This window comes from Lynx rufus, unplaced genomic scaffold (assembly GCF_022079265.1).
Source record: "Lynx rufus isolate CCGP_SWC_20201006 ecotype Redwood Valley unplaced genomic scaffold, mLynRuf1.p SCAF_5, whole genome shotgun sequence".
In the NCBI taxonomy this organism is placed as follows: domain Eukaryota; kingdom Metazoa; phylum Chordata; class Mammalia; order Carnivora; family Felidae; genus Lynx; species Lynx rufus.
Window position 1 is genome coordinate 16,881,985 of NW_025814867.1, and position 18,142 is coordinate 16,900,126.

The 18,142-nt window shown below is 44.6% G+C and overlaps 1 protein-coding gene across 4 annotated transcripts in view; it reads right to left on the bottom strand.

Moving 5' to 3' along the window:
• Positions 1–18,142, bottom strand: part of RARB (retinoic acid receptor beta) — a 405,968-nt gene that overhangs the window by 88,420 nt on the left and 299,406 nt on the right. For all 4 annotated transcript variants that reach the window (XM_047100373.1, XM_047100372.1, XM_047100375.1 and 1 more), the window contains one exon: positions 13,378–13,519. In XM_047100373.1, coding sequence (XP_046956329.1) covers positions 13,378–13,519 — 142 coding nt within the window. The remainder of the gene's footprint in view (positions 1–13,377; positions 13,520–18,142) is intronic.

The following is an 18,142-nucleotide window of genomic DNA, read 5'->3' on the forward strand; positions in this document are numbered from 1 at the left end:
AGCTGCTGTGAACATTCTTGTATAGATCTTTCGGTGGGTCTGTGCGCTCATTTCTTTTGAAGATGTTCCCAGGACTAGCATCACTGAGTCACCCAGATATGTTTTGCTTTAGGAGACACTGCCAAACTCTGGCTGGATTTATACTTTCACCAGCCACATCTGAGAGTTCCACTTGCTTCACATCTCGCCAACACTTGGTGTTGTCAGTCCTTTTCATGTCAGACCTTCTGGTGGAGTAAAGCACCACTTTTCGATTTCCTGGATGTACCTCTACCGTTTCGGGAACACAGAGCCGTGAAAAAGGCACTATTTGCAAAAACAAAATGGGTCTGCATTCTGTTAGACCTGGATCCCGTCATCATCCTGGGGAATGTGGGGAAAGCCATCTCCAAGAGTTTGCTCAGCCCCAGGAGGCAGGAGGAAGTCCTGATGTCTCTCTTCCAGAAACAACTCACTGGGCCACATCCACTGCAGGGGGTGGGAGGGGGTGGGGGGTGGGGGGGTGGCGGCGGGGAGTACATTCTGGGCCTGCATATTTTCAGATTTCTGAGAGCTCAAAGTCCAAGGGCGCCTCAGCCAAGTTTCCATTCGGTTTAAAACTGCTCAAGCGCTTTGTTCTGTCACTTGCAGGACACAAACTGGGATTCCTTCACTCATTACATTTTGCACTGGATTCTCTTCCTGTCCTCATTAAATCCCCTGAGTCGACAGAGTTTACTAGAAGCAACTTTTATCTTTCCCTTTGGAAGAGCTGTATCATATGACTGGCTCCTAAGTGGGTCCATTTTGAAAGGCCAGTGGAAATCCTTAGTGCTATTTTAAAACAGATTTAAACAACGTTGCTGAACCAAAACACTGTTTCATAAGCCTGACCAAGTAATGTCATAAAACACCCCAACCCCCAAAACAAGCAAAGAAAAATGGAGAACTTGTATTCTCCAGCATCAAAACAGAACATTTCTGTCCTAAAAGTATTTTGCAAATCAAACAGAAATTTTTAAAGGCCACGTAGGTATTTTTATGTTGGTGAAATGAAGTCCTGGAACAGTCAAGTGTGAATTCGGGACACAAACATTCTTTCTCATGACGAAATAGGGTGTTGACTCTCCTTGGTCCCAGTACTAAAAAGATGCCTGTCTCCATTAATCTAGTTCATCGGATAATTGCTCAACTCTTTGTTTTCCAGCTTTAAAGGGAGACGGATGAGAGAAATAACCTAACGGTGAGAGTTAATATTTTTCGATGGCAGAGGGAGAAGAAACCGGTTTAAGTGCTCAATCCCACTCGAGGAAGAGCAAATTCAGACTGTACTCTATGCACGGATTTATTGAGCAATTTAGGTAGCCACCCTCCAGAGAATTGCTGTCACTGGGAGAAGGTACTTAAAGGGCCATGTTCATCGCCCCGGAACACAGGGACTGCGGGGAAATTTCGGGTTGCTATTTTCAACGGAGACATTTGTTTCCAAACAAAGGGCTCTCTGCCAGCTATTTTAGAAGCACTTGCATATTTATTCAGCCAACTCTGTGCTGGGGATTGTCTTTGGGCACTGAGGTTTTATCAATGTCTATTTAAAGCAGAATGAAACACAGCTCAAGATGGAAACATAGAATATTTCCAGCCTAGAATGTGAGATGCTTCCTTTTCTTACCGCGCTGGTATCTGGTTTCTCCCTCGCTCCCTCTCTGCAACTGCCACCTGTCTCACAATCTTTGGCATGTCCTCGTTTGATTTCTGCTGTTTTGTTTTTAGTGGCACATAAAATAATAGTGCGCTTTAACAAATTATAGATTTGTTGAAATATGGTGTGTGTGTACAGCTTTGAGAGACAGCAGATCTTCCCTGTTAGGACGTAGTGACAACCTCCATCTGGCTACGTCCACCACGGAACTAGACAAGGGTGAGGCTTCCTTTTATGCAAGGGATAATATGCTAGAATTTGTATGGTGCAAGTTAAGGAAGGACACAAAAGGGAAAATGTAAAAATGGGCTCATTATGTCAGTGGGGCTGAATTCAAATCCGTAATTCTTAGAAAGATCAGATGAAAGTTCCTGAGTCAGAATCTCTACTCTTCAATTTCTCTTTACCTCCAGTTCATTCCAGAAGTATCTACTAAGTACAAGGCACTGGGCTCTTGGTTGCAGACTCAGATAGGAAAGACACTCTGTGCCTGCCCTCAAGATGCTTATAGCCAGTGCAGAGAACACTTGTGTATGTTCTCTCTCTCAATCTCAATCTCTCTCTCTCTCTCTCACACACACACACACACACTCACTCACTCACTCACACACACACTCACTCACACACACACACACCCCTACCTACTTCCTGGACTCAAAAACGAGTCTGACTTTTGAAGTCACCCAACAGAGGGGTCACTAACATGTCACACTGTAGAGAGGTAAGACTGACCCACACCTGCTTCCTGTTGTTAGAGAAACATGCACGCGTATCTGGGAGTACGGTGGCTTGAAAGATGAGCGACAGCGAAAGCCGGGGACGGCCATCACAGGCAGAGAGGGCAGCAGGCACACCCTGAGGCTCCATCACACGAAAGGCATGCCGAGTAGTCAGTGGTGACTACTGTGGGGCGGGGGGAGTTTGGAGAAGCGTAACAGGAGGTCAGTGTCCTGGGCAGGCTGGGGCAGGCTGAGCCAGCTGTGCAGGGCCCTACCCACAGATACACTTGGAATGGATTCTGTAAGTGATGAAAGGCCACGAATCCCAGGGGCACCTCTGGCTGAAGTGACACTTTGGTTTGTGGGTGTCAGGCCTGAGCCCCAAGGACAAACATCAACTTTAGGAGTACCTTTTGTCTTGAGTAAACGGACCACTGGGCCAGAAGGAACATCAGCTGTTCTGCACAGTCACTAAGACGGTACTGATGATCCAATCTTTGGAGGCCAGAATGGGTCGTTATCATAGCAGGACGAAGAGGGACAAGAGCTAACACTTGGCTAAGAAATGCCTTTAGTTCCTACTATATATTAATTCATTTACTCCTTACAATACCCACGTGAGGTAGGTACTATTATCATCTCGGTGCTACAGACAAGGAACCGGAGGCACAGAGATGCTAAATAACCTGCCCAAGATCACAGAGCTACGTGAGCAGTGGGCTGGGATCAGAATCCAGGCTGTCCATCAAGTCTGTGTTTTAAGCCACAACAATACCTTGCTGCTCTTCAGAAGGGGGAGTAAACAGTGCAGTCTGAGGTCTCCCCTGTTCCTCGTATTGCCCCTCCGAAGTTCACCTGACCCTTGAAATCCCTCCAGGACAGATCCACCCGCTCATTGGGCCTTTGTTGTATCAGGACAGGACTAAACCCTAAGGATCCAAGAAAAGCAAGACCCAGCGGCCCATCCTTGAGTTGTGCACAGCTCAGGATGGGGGAAGGGCAGAGGGGACCTCAGCAAGACAAAGGCAGGTCAATGGTCTACTCACCAACAACCGTAGCAATACAGGGGGCTCTGGAAGGGGCTGAGGCTCCCCCAGAATCTGTTCTATTCCTGTCAAGATGCAAGAACACCTGACCAACTAACAGATAAAACCAGAGTTTCTCTAACTTCTGCCCTTCCTGTCCTACCTTGATGATATCTCACATTAGAGGCCACTATACTCTTTCTAAATTGATTTTTTTTGCCTAAATAAAATTTAGAGATTTTTATATTATGACTATAAAGATGACAGCAGTATCGTTTGACATAAATCGGAACACAGCCATGCTCGTTCATGAGGCTTTCATGCGGCAATGGGAGAGTCAAAGAGTTGCAACAATCAGTGAATCGTCTGCAGAGCTTAAGATATGTAGCGTCTGGTCATTCAGAAAGCTTGCATTCCTCTGAAATAAACAGCACTTCGTCCTAACTAGGTTAGGATGGCTGGTTGCCTGTCTTGTCTCCATTAAAAAGAGGGAGTAGCAAACGTTCAAGAGGTACTAATTACGGATGGACCGGCATCAAACTGAGGTTTTCCCATTAGTAATAAATAGATGGGGTGACTACTGAAAAGGGAATGACTTTATCACTGTACGATTTGGTATTACTGCGTACTAAGTTTAGTACTTCCCGAAATTAGGTTTCGGACGCTGCCTGCGGCATTTACTCTAGGGAAAATACTGTATTAAACCAGTACATGCATTAAATTAAATCATACGTAAATGCCCGAAAATGTGATTTGGGAGCACAAGGGGGTGAAGGTACTGAAACGGTGTAGTGTTAAATGCGCACAAGAACTGCATCGTTAGAGAAGCAAAGCGTGGTTGAAAAGATACTAGGAGCTGGGTTTAGGACCCACGGGTTGAAGCCGCCAGTGAGACTGCAGGCAGGTTTCTTCGTGTCTCTGAACGTCAGGACACTGAGGACCCGAGCATTAGTCCCTTCCTGCCTGCCACAGGAGATGACTCAAAGTCCTGGGAGACTTTGCCGTTGGTAAAGGGCTTTGTGACCATCAACTGTCATATTATCACCCATGTTCTCTGCAGTCCTCCTGCCATATGGCTAACAGCAAAAGCAGTGCTGAGGAACAGGCCAGCGGGTAAGATTTGGTTGTGTGAAGCGAGATGGACTCAGGAAGGGTGGGCCACAGGGTCCCAAATAAACGTCGGGGAGAGATGGCAGGTGCCACAGGGGCAAACAAAGGAGGAAGCAGGGAGTGAAAGAGACTTTGCTTCTCTGGTGATCTGGGGCGAACCGGACACTGCCCGGGAGACCCCGATGGCCTCACCTTGAGCTGATGGACGCAAGGAGGGGCCCAGGCGCCCTTTCTAACACCCCAGTTCGGTTTTCCCCATGGAGTTGGGTTCCACGATACCAGGATCCCATCCCGTTCTCTGATTACACACGTCCCAGCATCTCCGGGCAAATGAGCCATCTGCCTCCCAGTTTACAGTAGCTGAGGAAGGCGGGTATTTATTTTAGAAACTATGCTTACAAGCTTGATTTTTAATGCTGTGACATAATATTTGGGGCTGTATATCTACACTGTGGCGTCATAAACAATTCAAAACGAGTAGAGCCTGTGCCCTTCACTTTTCTCCTGAAGGAGGAGCAGGGCTGTGTAGTTATTACAGTAAAAAGCAGTAAAAAGTTATTACAGTGGCAGCAGCAACCAGGGCCCAGAGCAGAGCCTGGGTGCCGCCAGCAGAAGAACCCCGAGAGAACAGCTATCATTATTCAGGGTCTGCCGTGGGCCAAGCAGGGTGCTAAATGCACCACCCTCATAAGGTCCAATGCACGAAACAATCCAGCAAGGTTGCCCCACGTTGTCGTCAGCCAGCAGTCAGTCAGTTGCACGTAGGACAAAATTATACCTCTTGCCAAAGATGAGGCAGCTCGAGGGTGGGGTCAGATTTGAACCCAGCTCAGGCTACCTTCAAAGCCCTCTGTTCCTTTGCTCTGCTCTGTCCTACGGTGTCATGGAAAGTTCTCCTTTTTCTAAGGTGAGAATGTGCTGAGCGCCCCTTTACCAGGAGACAGGCTGCAGGGAGAAATGTGTTAGTAAAGCTGAAGGAATTTTAATACTTCCTTTGCAGTCGGAGTGTTAATGGGCTTGAAGTCCCACAGTGGCACTGACATCACTGGGCTGCCAGTGCCCAAACGGAATTTGTTTTTGTTTTTTTTTTTTTAACTCCCAAACAGATGCAGGAAAACCTTAACATTTGGCAAGTGGAAAGGGACAGCACATTTTTACTTTCCAGCTTCCGTGACATTTTTAGATACAAAAATATAAAGTTTCCAGCCTTTCATTTACTTTTGGGGAGCTCTTTGGGGATTTGTGTGTGGCGGGGTGAAAGGAAAGGTGGGGGTTAATGCCACCTCTCTGTTGAGAAGAACAAAAAGATCATGCCGAACCTTGGGAACGCAGTAACAGGCTAGGACGTAACATGGGAACAAATGAAGAAATAAACTAAAATTAGAAAGACGCTAAGTGCTCTGATGATGATTTTTATGTAATTTCCCAAGTACACAAGGCAACCTACAATACGAATTTCCTCGTTATAAAGCCAGTAAAATCCAGCCGTAGAACCAATGAGCACATCGATATAATTTGTGCATCAACAAAAGTGATTTTAACTGAGGTTAAGTGCCTTTAATCCAAAAGGTTTGTTTTAATGTAAGTTTAACAGTAAAGGGGAAATGAAACACAGAACAACAAAAACCTCTCGTGGAAGTATCAAAGTGTCCGTGCAAAGCATATTCATTCTATCCAATCGACCCATGGGGACATTCATGTCCAAAGTATAAATCAGAATTTAGAGACTTCATAAAAAGCTGTTTTTAAGCTCAATATGCCCCAAATGAGAAGGTGTCAATGAGCACTTAGGGACTCCTAAATTCAGAGATTATTCAATCGCTTTATTCTACAAATATACTTAGGCAACTGTCAGAGGAAAAAAATGCCGTGAAATTAACACTAAACCACATTCTCAAACAAAATCAAAGGCATGTTTTGCCCACCACTCAAAAGCACGGCCCACATAAACATAAGTTCAAAGGCAATTTGAAGAGGTTCCTTTATAAATTAATGGCCAGTGATTTTCAGAAAGAAAAGAAACAGAATGGGGGTGACAGCCACAGTAACCTCCGTGGTTTTTCTGTTACACACATGGGGCAAAGGCATCCCATCTCTAAGGCCAGAGACCCAGGGAAACCTGGGCAAATGTCAGAGGCATCCAAAGCCCACAACTTCCCCTTTATCATGGCACATGAGTCTTGCTTCTGATCTGCTTTTTATCTTTCATTTTCCTATTGGCCTCCTGACCCCAATGTCTAGCTAATCCTTGGATCCCCCTTTTTTGTCAGTGAGCAACCTGACAGCCAAGGACTGGCCAGGTGAGCCCCAAATCCCACCACTTACCCATGTTAGCCTCTGCACCCTTTTGGACTTTTGCCATGCACAGTGACACAAGATGCCCACCATTTTCCATAGCAAATCCACAAGAAGATCTAATGTCCTCCAGGGAGAGAACTGACAAGAGGAAGCTCATTGTAGAAACACTGTTGTCTAAACAGGATTAAAAGCATCGGTTCTCACATCATGCCCAGGCTGTCAGTCAACACTAAAGGCTCTCTTACTCAGGTAGAAAACACAAGCCGAGAGAAGCTGAATAACTTGTTCTGGGCCCGCAGCAGAGAAATGAGTGCCTTAGAGTTCAATAGAGGCATGCCCAGAACTGTTTTGTGCCTGGCAACTTTTCAGGAAGTGAAGCTAGGGAGATGTCAGATTTGGTTGTCTTTTAAAATAGCCACATTTAGGGGACACCTGGGTGGCTCAGTCAGTCGAACGTCTGATTTCAGCTCAGGTCATGATCTCACGGTTCGTGGGTTCTGGCCCTGAGTCGGGCTCTGTGCTGACAGCTCAGAGAATGGGGCCTGCTTTGGGTTCTGTGTCTCCACTCTCTTTTTGTCCCTTCCCTGCTTGTGCTCTCTCAAAAATAAATAAATAAACTTTAAAAAATTAAAAAAATTAAAATAGCCACATTTCGGGACACCTGGATGGCTCAGTTGGTGGAGCATGTGACTCATGATCTCAGAGTCATGAGTTCAAGCCCCACATTTGGCAGAGAGCTTACTTACAATCTAAATAAATAAATACATAGATAGATAGATAAGCAAACCACACTTAATCACTTCATTAATCTAACTTCATTGACCAAACGATCATGCTAACTTCCAGGGCTACTAAGTGAGGAAGACATGATGCTTGCCTTGCCTTTTAGGAGGTTATAATCAAGCTAGGGAGCCCATGCTGTGCGAAGAATCACACTATAATAGGTTGCCAGTTCACGGAGGCATGTTCAAAGCTCTATAGAAATATGGGGCAGAATGAATTGTGTAGAATGTGGGGTAGGGCTCAGGGAGTCTTCTCAGAAGAAAAGACATTTCTGCTGGCTCCTAAAACTCCAGTCCAGGGCACGGCCTCTACAGAAACATGGAGCCGTGAGGCTCGCGGGTCCGCATGGCCCAGGATGGCGGCCGCATGGCCGCGGGTGTCTGTTGGTAGGAGAGGAAAAACTGTCCCTGGGAGATGAGCTGAGCGTGAGCTCATGGAGCAGCCACAGTGGCATATGGGACCACCGGGTGAGCCACCTAAAGCGGAAGTAGGCAAAGTATGGCCTTTGGGCCAAACCCAGTTGTCTACTGTTCCTGTAAATAAAGTTTTATTGGAACACAACCAATCTTTGTTTATGTACTTTCTGGGGCTCCTACAGAGACCACATGGCCCACAAAGCCAAAAGTATTTTCTATTTGACCCTTGCCAGAGAGTTTGCTGACCCCTGGCTTAAGGATTTCAGCGATGCATTTGGATGCCTGTAGCTGGCCAAATGCATATGGCCAGGCTTTCTCTACTCCTACGGTCTCTCAGTGGCATCGTCTTAAATCTTCCCCTTCCCCATCATGGACAATTAGTGGTTTATCTGTATCATAAGCTTGTCGGGACATCTCTTTCACGGTCCCACATTTTATGTCTTCATTCATTCTTTTTTATTTCTTATTTTAGGGCCACATACTTTCCTTTGTGGACATCATTTCAAGCCTCCCACCCCACCAGCAGAAGCTCATCACTCAACTTTGAGACATTTTGCTTCCTTTGCCTCCTCCCCAAGTTCTTCATAAATTTTTGTACCACTTCCAGAATGCTGCTGAAAATCGATTTTTTTCACTTGCTGCTACCGCTTTCGAATCTCATGCTTTGACAAATAGCTATTTCTCTGCAGAAAGGCTCCCTTAGCTTTACAAAGCCCTCGGCAAATATAAGGTATACCCACCAGCACTTACAGAACAGAAGAGCGAAGAAATAATCCTGCTTTCCTGATCCCCCACACCCAAGGATTTCTTTTACTAGTAAATCCCCTTATACATTTAAAACCAAATTTGGGCTATAAAAATTAAATTTGCACACGGCTTTCTAGGGGGTACGTCTCTAATACACAACAAGGAGTGTGATTATTGTTTAATTAACCACTTGGAATAGAGTCGAGTCAAAAAGGGAAGTCAGAGGTGCTTTTTATGGAATGTAGTATATATTACTATCGGGATCCAAATCCCAGCACTGGCCCTTACTAAATGCGTTACTCTAAATTAATTAACCTCTCTGCACCTAAGTTTCCACATCTGCCTAAAAAAAAGGGGAAGAATGGGATTGTAACTCATCTTTCTCATACGGCTATTGTTAGGCTTGAATGGGACAAAGTATTAAAAATGGTTAAGAAGTCCCCGGCGAACAGAAAACACCTTGCCTATGTTAGCTATTACTGTAATAGGATTTTCAGGTTTCTTTCTTTCCTTCAACAGCACAAAGAATAAGAACATACCGGGAACAGCACCGTGGGACGGGATAGGCCTTGGTGGGGACATTGTAAATTTTTGCCTCAGGTCTTTCTGATTAGCTACATAGGGATTCTTTCCTCCCACACTCCTGCCCCATGTGGTTTGGGTGGGGTAGACCTCGAGGCCCGGCTCCTGAGATTGGCACATGACGGAGACCTAGCCAGTTACGGCGGTCTACCCCTCCATCACCCCCGAGGTGAGACAGTTATACAAGGGCACGTGATCCGAGTTAGGCCAATGAGAACCAGTTCCTGGGCACTCATGAAATGATGGGGACCCGCACCTCTCTGTCAGGTTGGTGGCCATCTTGAGTAGCCATATGTAAAATCTTCCAGAAAACCAAACCAACAGGGTAAAAAAACAAAAACAAACAAACAAACAAAACCATCTATGGGAGACAACGAGGAGCCACGCCCCCAAAACGACCTCGAGCCCTTGCATGCGGTCGTGTTACTCCGGACTGTCCAATTGCATGTGCCGATTTTTTAAGCTTATGCCAAGTTTGAGCTGAGTTTTCTGTCGCTTGCACCCGAAGAGTTCTGACACATACTAATGAATCGTCATGACCTATGGCAAGAATTGAATGCAAATCTTAGGCAGCTTGGTACCACAGAGAAAGCACGGCCAGAAGAGGAAAGGCTTGAACTGTAGTCTTCGTTCTGTCTTGAGCCAGTTGGGGATTGCTGGGAAAACCGTTTCACCTTTCTGGGTCCCAGTGTGCTTGTATGTCAAATGAGAGAGGTGAGTGAAAATCAATCTCTAAGATCCCTTTTCAGTTCTAACATTCTAGGAGTCTCTATTATTCTTGGGTTCATTTCGGTTGCGAATATCTTGGTATAACCGGTTACCGATTCTCATATTTTCCTGCTTCTTTCTGTTTCAGCTTAAAAAATATTCTATTAGACCCTAAGTCTCTCTATTCCAAGCGTTTATTCCTTCCCCTTCAATTTCCTTCGAAGGAAAATATATTTATTTTTGTATACTTGGGCATAATGATCCCATTTTCTTCTCATTTATATATTTTTAAATCTAATTAAGGTGATAAGTTCCTTGAGGGTTGAAACTAGAGTTTTCCTGTGGGTGTAAACATTATTTTTTTTTTTAATTGGCAACCGAGCTGCCAGTTTTTACAGAGCAGCAGGATATGGGTTTTAAGTAATGTAAGCAGGAAATGGGTCTCCAGCCCACACAAAATAAATGCAAAAGTACTGATTTACCCTGAGTCCACATCTGGCTTACTCATTTATAATTTCAGCCTAGACTAAAATTCTCCCACAGAACTGCAGCGTGACTGACATCCATGTCTACAGAATGTGAGACCAAAAATGGAGTGTCAGGGGATCATTCTGCGAGTCTCACTTACACATATAAAAAAATCTGGCTATTACAGGGCAACGTTGTGCTTTTCAGCGGTAGGGTCTGGGGCCCGAGCTAAGTTAGTATTAGCTCTATATCTCCATATTCATTGATTTTAAGTAATTCAATAGCTCTAAAGTTTGGAGGGAGCAAAGAGAACTGGCTGAAATGTGGTCAACTGACCCATCATCCACAGATAGAAGTTTCCAGGGGAAAAAGACCTTCCCAGGAGGTATGGGAGGACGCTACCCTATCCGATGACCCAGTCCATTCTTGCTCATCAGGACCCTAAAATATGACAAAGACGCCAACCTCAACTGCCTTAACGGCACCTCTTGGCAAATATAACAAAACTTGCTGGAGGCAGTTGGTTTAGCGATCAGTCCAGCTCTTCAGGGCCCAGTTTCTGTCTGTCTTTCCACTCTTCTATCCACAGTGCCTTCTTTGTCCTCGAGTTGGAGGACAGCTACGAGGGGCACTTGTGGCTACCTGCTTCCTTGTCCACATACGTCGGAAAGGAGGGCACTTCTGTCTTAATATTTTAAGCTGGAGTCTTTTGTCCTATTTGGGTAATTTTATTTTGGTAAAATTTCAAGTTTGCTCCAAAGTTGCAAGAATAGTACAAAGACCTCCTGTACCCCCTTCGTCTAGATTCACAATTCTTCATAAGTAATAATATAGAACAGTATATTACAGCGCTATAATCTATAATCCGTATTCAAATTTCACTCACTGTCCCAATAATGTCCTTTAGAACTATTTCCCTCTGACCAAGAATCCGATCTGGATTATGCATTGCATGTAGCTGGCATGTCTCTTTTAATCTGGAACAGTTTTTCAGTCTGTCTTTGCCTTTCATAATGTTGGCATTTTTGAAGGCACTAGTTTGTTTTTTTTTAATTGTGTTGCTTTCTTATTACTGAGTTTTCAGAGGTTTGTATATTTTGTTTTATTTTTTTAATATTTTAAAAAATAGTTATTTTTGAGACAGAGACAAGAGCGTGAGCGGGGGAGGGGCAGAGAGAGGGGGAGACACAGAATCCGAAGCAGGCTCCAGGCTCCGAGCTGTCAGCACAGAGCCTGACGTGGGGCTCGAACATGCGAACCTCGAGATCATGACCCGAGCTGAAGTCAGCCGCTTAACTGACTGAGCTACCCAGACACCCCAAGAGGTTTGTATATTTTAGATACAAGTCCTCAATCAGGTGTGCAATTTGTAAGTAATTTCTTCTAGTACGTGACTTGTCTTTCCATTGATTCCATAGTATCTGTGGGAGAGCTGACATCTTTTTTATTTTGATAAAGTCTAATTTATCTTTTTATTTTTTGTGGAGGCTGAGCATGAGTTTTGAATTCATTCTCGTTGGACTGGCCTACATCACAGATTCCCACCATGAACCAGTGACATGGAATATGACGGGTGGCTGGGACACAGAATAGGATGCTTGGCTTGAGTCAACGGAATTGCTCCCCGTCCTGCTGTTTTTCCTCAAGTACGGAAACCCAAGAAACGGAAAAGCATGCTAAACCCTAGGCACATTTAAGAGAGGTGAAGGGACAGAATGGCTACTGGGCAGCCAAGCAACATTCCCTAGAAGCAGTTCCAGGCAAAAAGCCAGTCGGCCAGCTGAGCAGCGCTGCTTGGCCCTGGGGGCTTTCCGTCCTCAGTCTCCCCACCACCCAATGGCCACATTTCCCAGTTCCAAAGTCCGAGAGCCCTGGATCTAGAACATAAGCCTTCGAACCAGGCTGCAAGATCATGGCTGAGGTTCCTGGCTTTTTGTCCCAGTGCTTCACTCACACTTCGCCTTCACCAAATCCCCGAGTAACAGGATGAATAAAGTAACAGCCATCACATTCAGTGCTTCACCTTCTACACAACCCTGTGCCATCCTTAGGCCTGCCTGAGCCAAGCCATTTGCCCGTTGTCGCTTCCTTGTTCCCTTCACGTGACAGCACCAAAGAGAGAAACGTAAGGATGAAAATGTTGGAGGTGTATATATACGCTGTCTGTATTAAGTGATGTACATTTCAAGTCCCCATTATCAGATGTTTTTGGACCACTCATTTTTAATTCATTAAAATGTTCTCTTTCGCATTAAAAAAAAAAAAAAAAAAAACCCCGCAGAATTCTTTGGCGGAGGAGGGTGGCTGGGACAAAAAAAAAGCTAAATCGAATTTGGAAACATGCCAACGCACCAAGTTTCTAAATATTTCTTCCACAACAAAAGGTTTACACTCCCTTCCCTCTGAGAAAGGGCTAATTATTACTACTGTTAATATTCATGCCTCTTGTCTCCTTTTGTTCTCAGGGACACGGGCACAACTCTGTTCCCACGGTCAGGACGGGGAAATGGCGTCTCTAAGTGGCAATGCGATGTGCTAGTCACTGGTGGCTCTACGACAACACACAGTGAGTTGGGACCGCTCTGAAACACACACCTGCCATCCGCAGCACACAGCTCCAGCCCTGTCCCCAGCTGCCACTCAGGCTTGATCTGAAAATCCCCACGGTTATTCTGTTTTCAGCTCACCTCTGTTTACACCTAGCCTTGGCAATCTATCCTTGGTGTCATATGGGAATTCCGCATGCCATGCCCTCCACAACTTGATTCTGGAAGCTGAGCAAGTCCTGTATATAGGTAAGCCAAAGAAGGAAAAAGAAAAGTTTTTGAGACTCCACTTACATTCTTTGGACATTCCCACTTCAAAGCACTTCTGGAGTCGGCAGTACTGGCATCGATTCCTGGTGACTTTATTAATAACACAGTTCTTATCTCGGTGACAAGTGTAAATCATGTTCTTCTGAATACTTCTGCGGAAAAACCCCTGCAAGCGAGGGAGAAGATGAGTAAGAAAAAGAACTGGTAAGTTTCGGGAGAGATCAAAGCCAGCCTTATCCATGCATTGATTGCTTGGTCTGAGTAACGAAGGGAGGGCAGCAGAAAAGTTAACTTATTTAAGCCTTCAAATCCTTGTGACATATTAATAGCTCTCCCTTTGTTTCCAATCAGAAAGCCCCTTTTTAATCAAAACTAGACATGACGGTTAGCGTCTTGCTAAAGGGAAATTAGTACCAACTTGAGTCGCTTGAAAAACAAAACGCAAGACCTGGGTTCCCTCCAAACAGGCTTAATTCATAAGTGGCCCCCTTGCTGGCCAGATGATTTCAGGTGAGCCTACCATCAAGAAACACAATATACAAGGCATCGCATTTGCAAAAGAAATAAGATTCATGGAAGAATTTGGTCTTTTCAAAAAAAAAGTCTCTTCCAATTTTTTCCCCACATATTTAGCTCATTACAATATTTCAAATATGATGTAATTTACACAGTGTTTAGACAAATATGATCCAAGACTGGAAGCAAGGCATAAAAATGACTGCCCATTTAATGGCACAGGAGAGCTGTGCTGTCCAACATGGTAGCCACTAATCACAGGGAGCTATTTAAATCAAAATTAATAAAAATGAAATAAAATTTAAAATTCGATTCCTCAGTTGCAGGAGCCACATTTCAAATGCTCAATAGCTACATATAGCTAGTGGACAGCACTTATATGGAAGATTTTCATCCTGGCAGAAAGTTCTCTCGGGCAGCACTGTCCTGCAACGTGGACTTTTTGACAAGCTTACCTAAGAGTCATCTAACACTCTTGGGAAATGTAACTTTGTTTGACTTACTATTTACTATCGATTGGTCACAGACTCTGTAACGACTGTAGAAGACAGATAAATTACAAATATGTTTGTTAAGGATAGGTGTAAAGATTTCTGTCTGGCTGAAATAGAACCAAAGAGTACTGTTTTATCGCCTTGGAGGACATTAACCAGTATTGTACCTAACTTTGAAGTCTTACTCCAGCATTCTCTTTTCTTTTCACTCTATCAATCAATCAACCTGCCTACCTAGACATTTTGCTCAAATCCCCCTTTGAACCAGTTTTGTTATCCTACCATTTCTCTCATGACTGGGTTCGATAAATCTTCAAATGCGTGCTTACTGAATATTTGACAGAGTTATTACTTTTCAACTTTCTGAAAATTCTATTTTGGCAAAAGAAGCAATTTATCCTGATTTCTGTGAAATACTGATGAAGTAAAGCAGACGGTAGGCTCATGAGCCCATGGTGACCGCCTTTTCCTCTTTGTCCTCACCATTTTTACCGCACAGTTTTGTAGACGATGGATAGTCGAGGGATGCTTGCTACGCAGACGAATGAACGGGGAGTGAAGGGCACACACCTGCTGTCTTTTCTCTCTCCTGATCGCCCAACAAAAACCTCTATGTTGCTAAGAGTATTGCGAACAGGGAGGTTTGCCTTCACAACTGTGATGTGACTTTTACCCACATCAGAAACAATTCTCTTGGATCTAAGAGACACGTCACCAAATGTGCTAATGGCACAGAAGACTCACTGAGTTCAACTTTCCCTGTAACACATTCACACTCCAGGAACCAGAACTAAAAACATTTAAAGCTGAAGCACATTAACAACGAAAGCTCGTGTAACACATGTTGTTTAGGATATTTACGTGGGTACCCTAGGATTTTAATGTCTCAATAAACATATTTTTACTGGCATGGTTCAACTGTAAACGCCTGGAAATCTTGCTTAAGGTTGCAACTCCAGTCACATCCCAGACACACACATCTTCCAAGAAAACGCAGTTTATTTTTATACCTCTGGAGCTACAAATATGCCCCAAATCTAAAATAACAGGTTACAAATACTCTGAACCTTTAATAGCATCTGTGCAGAGCGGTCACCTCAAACATATCTTTTTATGCAAAAAATATACCTACAGGACACTTTTGGCTGCCAGATGTACAAACTCAATTTACAGAAACTTCCTTGCTCCCCTGCCAAGAAACACTGACCCGATGGAAGATCTGGTCTTTCCTGCATGTGTGAAGCAAGTGGCCAAAGGTGACCTCCTCCATTTATTAAAAACTAAGTATTTAGTTCAGCAGATGCTTAGTGAGTGACCAAGAGGGGGACCAAAACAATCTCGTGATGCTCAAATGAAAGAAGAAGAGAGAACTGAAGAACTTTATGTTGTCGCTACTTGCCCAGCCATTGTGGTTCAGTAACAGTGATGGCAGAAACTAAACAGGACTCGGTTTTCCAAATCAGATTTTTGGCTAGATATCAGGAGAAGGTCTAAGTTTTCAGTAAATCATTTCCACCACGGTGGAATACTTGCTGACTAAAATAGATGCTGGGAGGTATTTTGATACATGGACTGGGTAAACAGAAAACCCCCCTGAGGCCGGAGTGATACCTGCATTCTACAAATTTTCCTCCCAGTAGTTGTGGGGAATTATTATTTAAACCTCGTTTTGTTGACTGCTTTGAGGACCTAGCGTGTGCATGTGTGTGACACTGTGCCCCGTGCCACCCAAATTTTAGCTGCTTAATGTTTTTTCTTAGGCTGACTCTAAATTCTAACATTACTTAAAACGGAGACCTTTAATCTCTGGCTTCCTTTGAAAGCCAGCACTGGCTTGTCAATATTAAAAGGCAAATAAAACACAAAAGTCAAACAAAACAATAATCAGATGTTATTTCGCTCTCCCTGGATACGAGATCTGCTAGGGGCTTAAAGCTCCAGGCCTTATCACTTCCTGAGACAGATCAGCACTGACTTGAGACTATCACTGAGGAATTCAGAGAAAATGTTTCTCATTCGGTGATTCAGCGAGACTTAAAGCCACAAATCTGTGCCAACCTAAAATCGGAAGCCTCATACTTGGAGAAACAAAACTGCAACCCAAATCTTGTCACATGTAAAAATGGGTTTAGAAGTACTGAATTCAAAGTGTGATAGTCCTTGAAGCCAGTAGATGGGCAGAAACATACCTAGAGGAGAAAATACTGAAAAGTTGAGCATATAAAAGGAAGGATTTCAGGGGCACCTGGGTGGTTCAGTCAGTTAAGCGTCCCATGCCTGTTTTCAGTTCAGCTCATGATTTCATGGTCTCTGGGGATCGAGCCCCAGAGCCCCACGTCGGGCTCTGGGCTGCCAGCGTGGAGACTGCTTGGGATTCTCTCGCTCTCCCTCTGTCTCTGCCCTTCCCACCCCTACCCACCCTGCGTGCAAGCTCTCTCTCAAAATAAATAGATAAATTTAGAAGGGAAAAAAAAAAAAAAAAGGAAAGGAAGGAAGGATTTGGTTCCATTTGGAGGAGCAGCCCGGGGTTGGGGCGGGTAGGGATAGGTAGGAGGCAGTAGAGGAAGGGCACGGGACAGGAGGTCTAGGTGCTGGACTGCAGCCTCCTCATTATCACTGTGTGGCCTTGACCCACTCACAGCCCTAGGAGGCGAAGCTCTGTCATCTTCTAAGTGAGGGGCTGGGCGGCTTATTTCCCAGATCCTTTCAGGGTGTACATTTCTGGGATCCCAAGTGTGCCATCGCACCAGAGAGTGACAAATTGGGATGCCTTGAAAGTGAAGATGAAGGAATTTCTGCAAGCAAAGAAAATGGCCAAGGAAAAGGAAGACTAAGGAAGAAGAGGCCATCCACCTGCGTGGGCAAAAACCGTAATCTAGCGGGGACTAGTCTAGAGTTACTGGCATCACAATTTTCTCACTTTCCCGAAACATCCTTTTCCCAGTAAACCCCCAAAAATGCTGTCAAGTCTTCAAGAGCTAGGTCACCTCATCCAGGAAGCCTTCCCCGAGTGATCCAAGCACATAGGAATGCTTCCTCTTCCAGGTAACCTTGGTATCTTGCTTACCCTTCTATGTTATTCCTGTTCAATTACAGTATTTAAAATAACAGACAATAGTACAGTTGACTTCAGAGGATACATGGGTGCCACGGGGGAATGCCAGCCTACGGCCAGCAGTCACAGCCTCAGGGAGCCAATGGGCATACTAGATTTCTACAACTGGGTGTCCCAGTACCACCAGCAAGTGTGACATCTTCCTTGCTGAGATCTAGGATGTCCTGACAGAGGAAGGGCAGGAACATGGGGGCCAGCTTCCTGGAACTAGAGTGGGCAGGTTGGTAGGCCCCAACGTGGCCTCAAGTCAGTACTTAATGTCTCTTCCCCAGAACTAAGACAGGGGACTTGGGTGGGGTGAGGGAAAGACTCAAGGCAATGGCTATTCTACAAATGGTAGGAAAGTATTTCAGTATTTCGATACCGAATAAAACCGTATTGGTGCCTTATTAGCCAAATGTCCCCAGGACTAGGACAGGACCTGGCACATGATTGATAGCTTAATAAATGGCTGTTAAATGAACAAACGAATGAATGACGATGTCCTCAGCTATAAGCAAAAATAGAGTGAGAGTCGTGGATGTATTATACCTTACTTCCATAAAATATTCTTCAATATTAGTATATTCCTTGAGGATGATATTGTCTGTAGTTGAACAGCCAGATCGCTCAGAAGTTAGCGGAAGATCCGCCAATTGGAGATGTAATCAGGTGAGGCCATCAA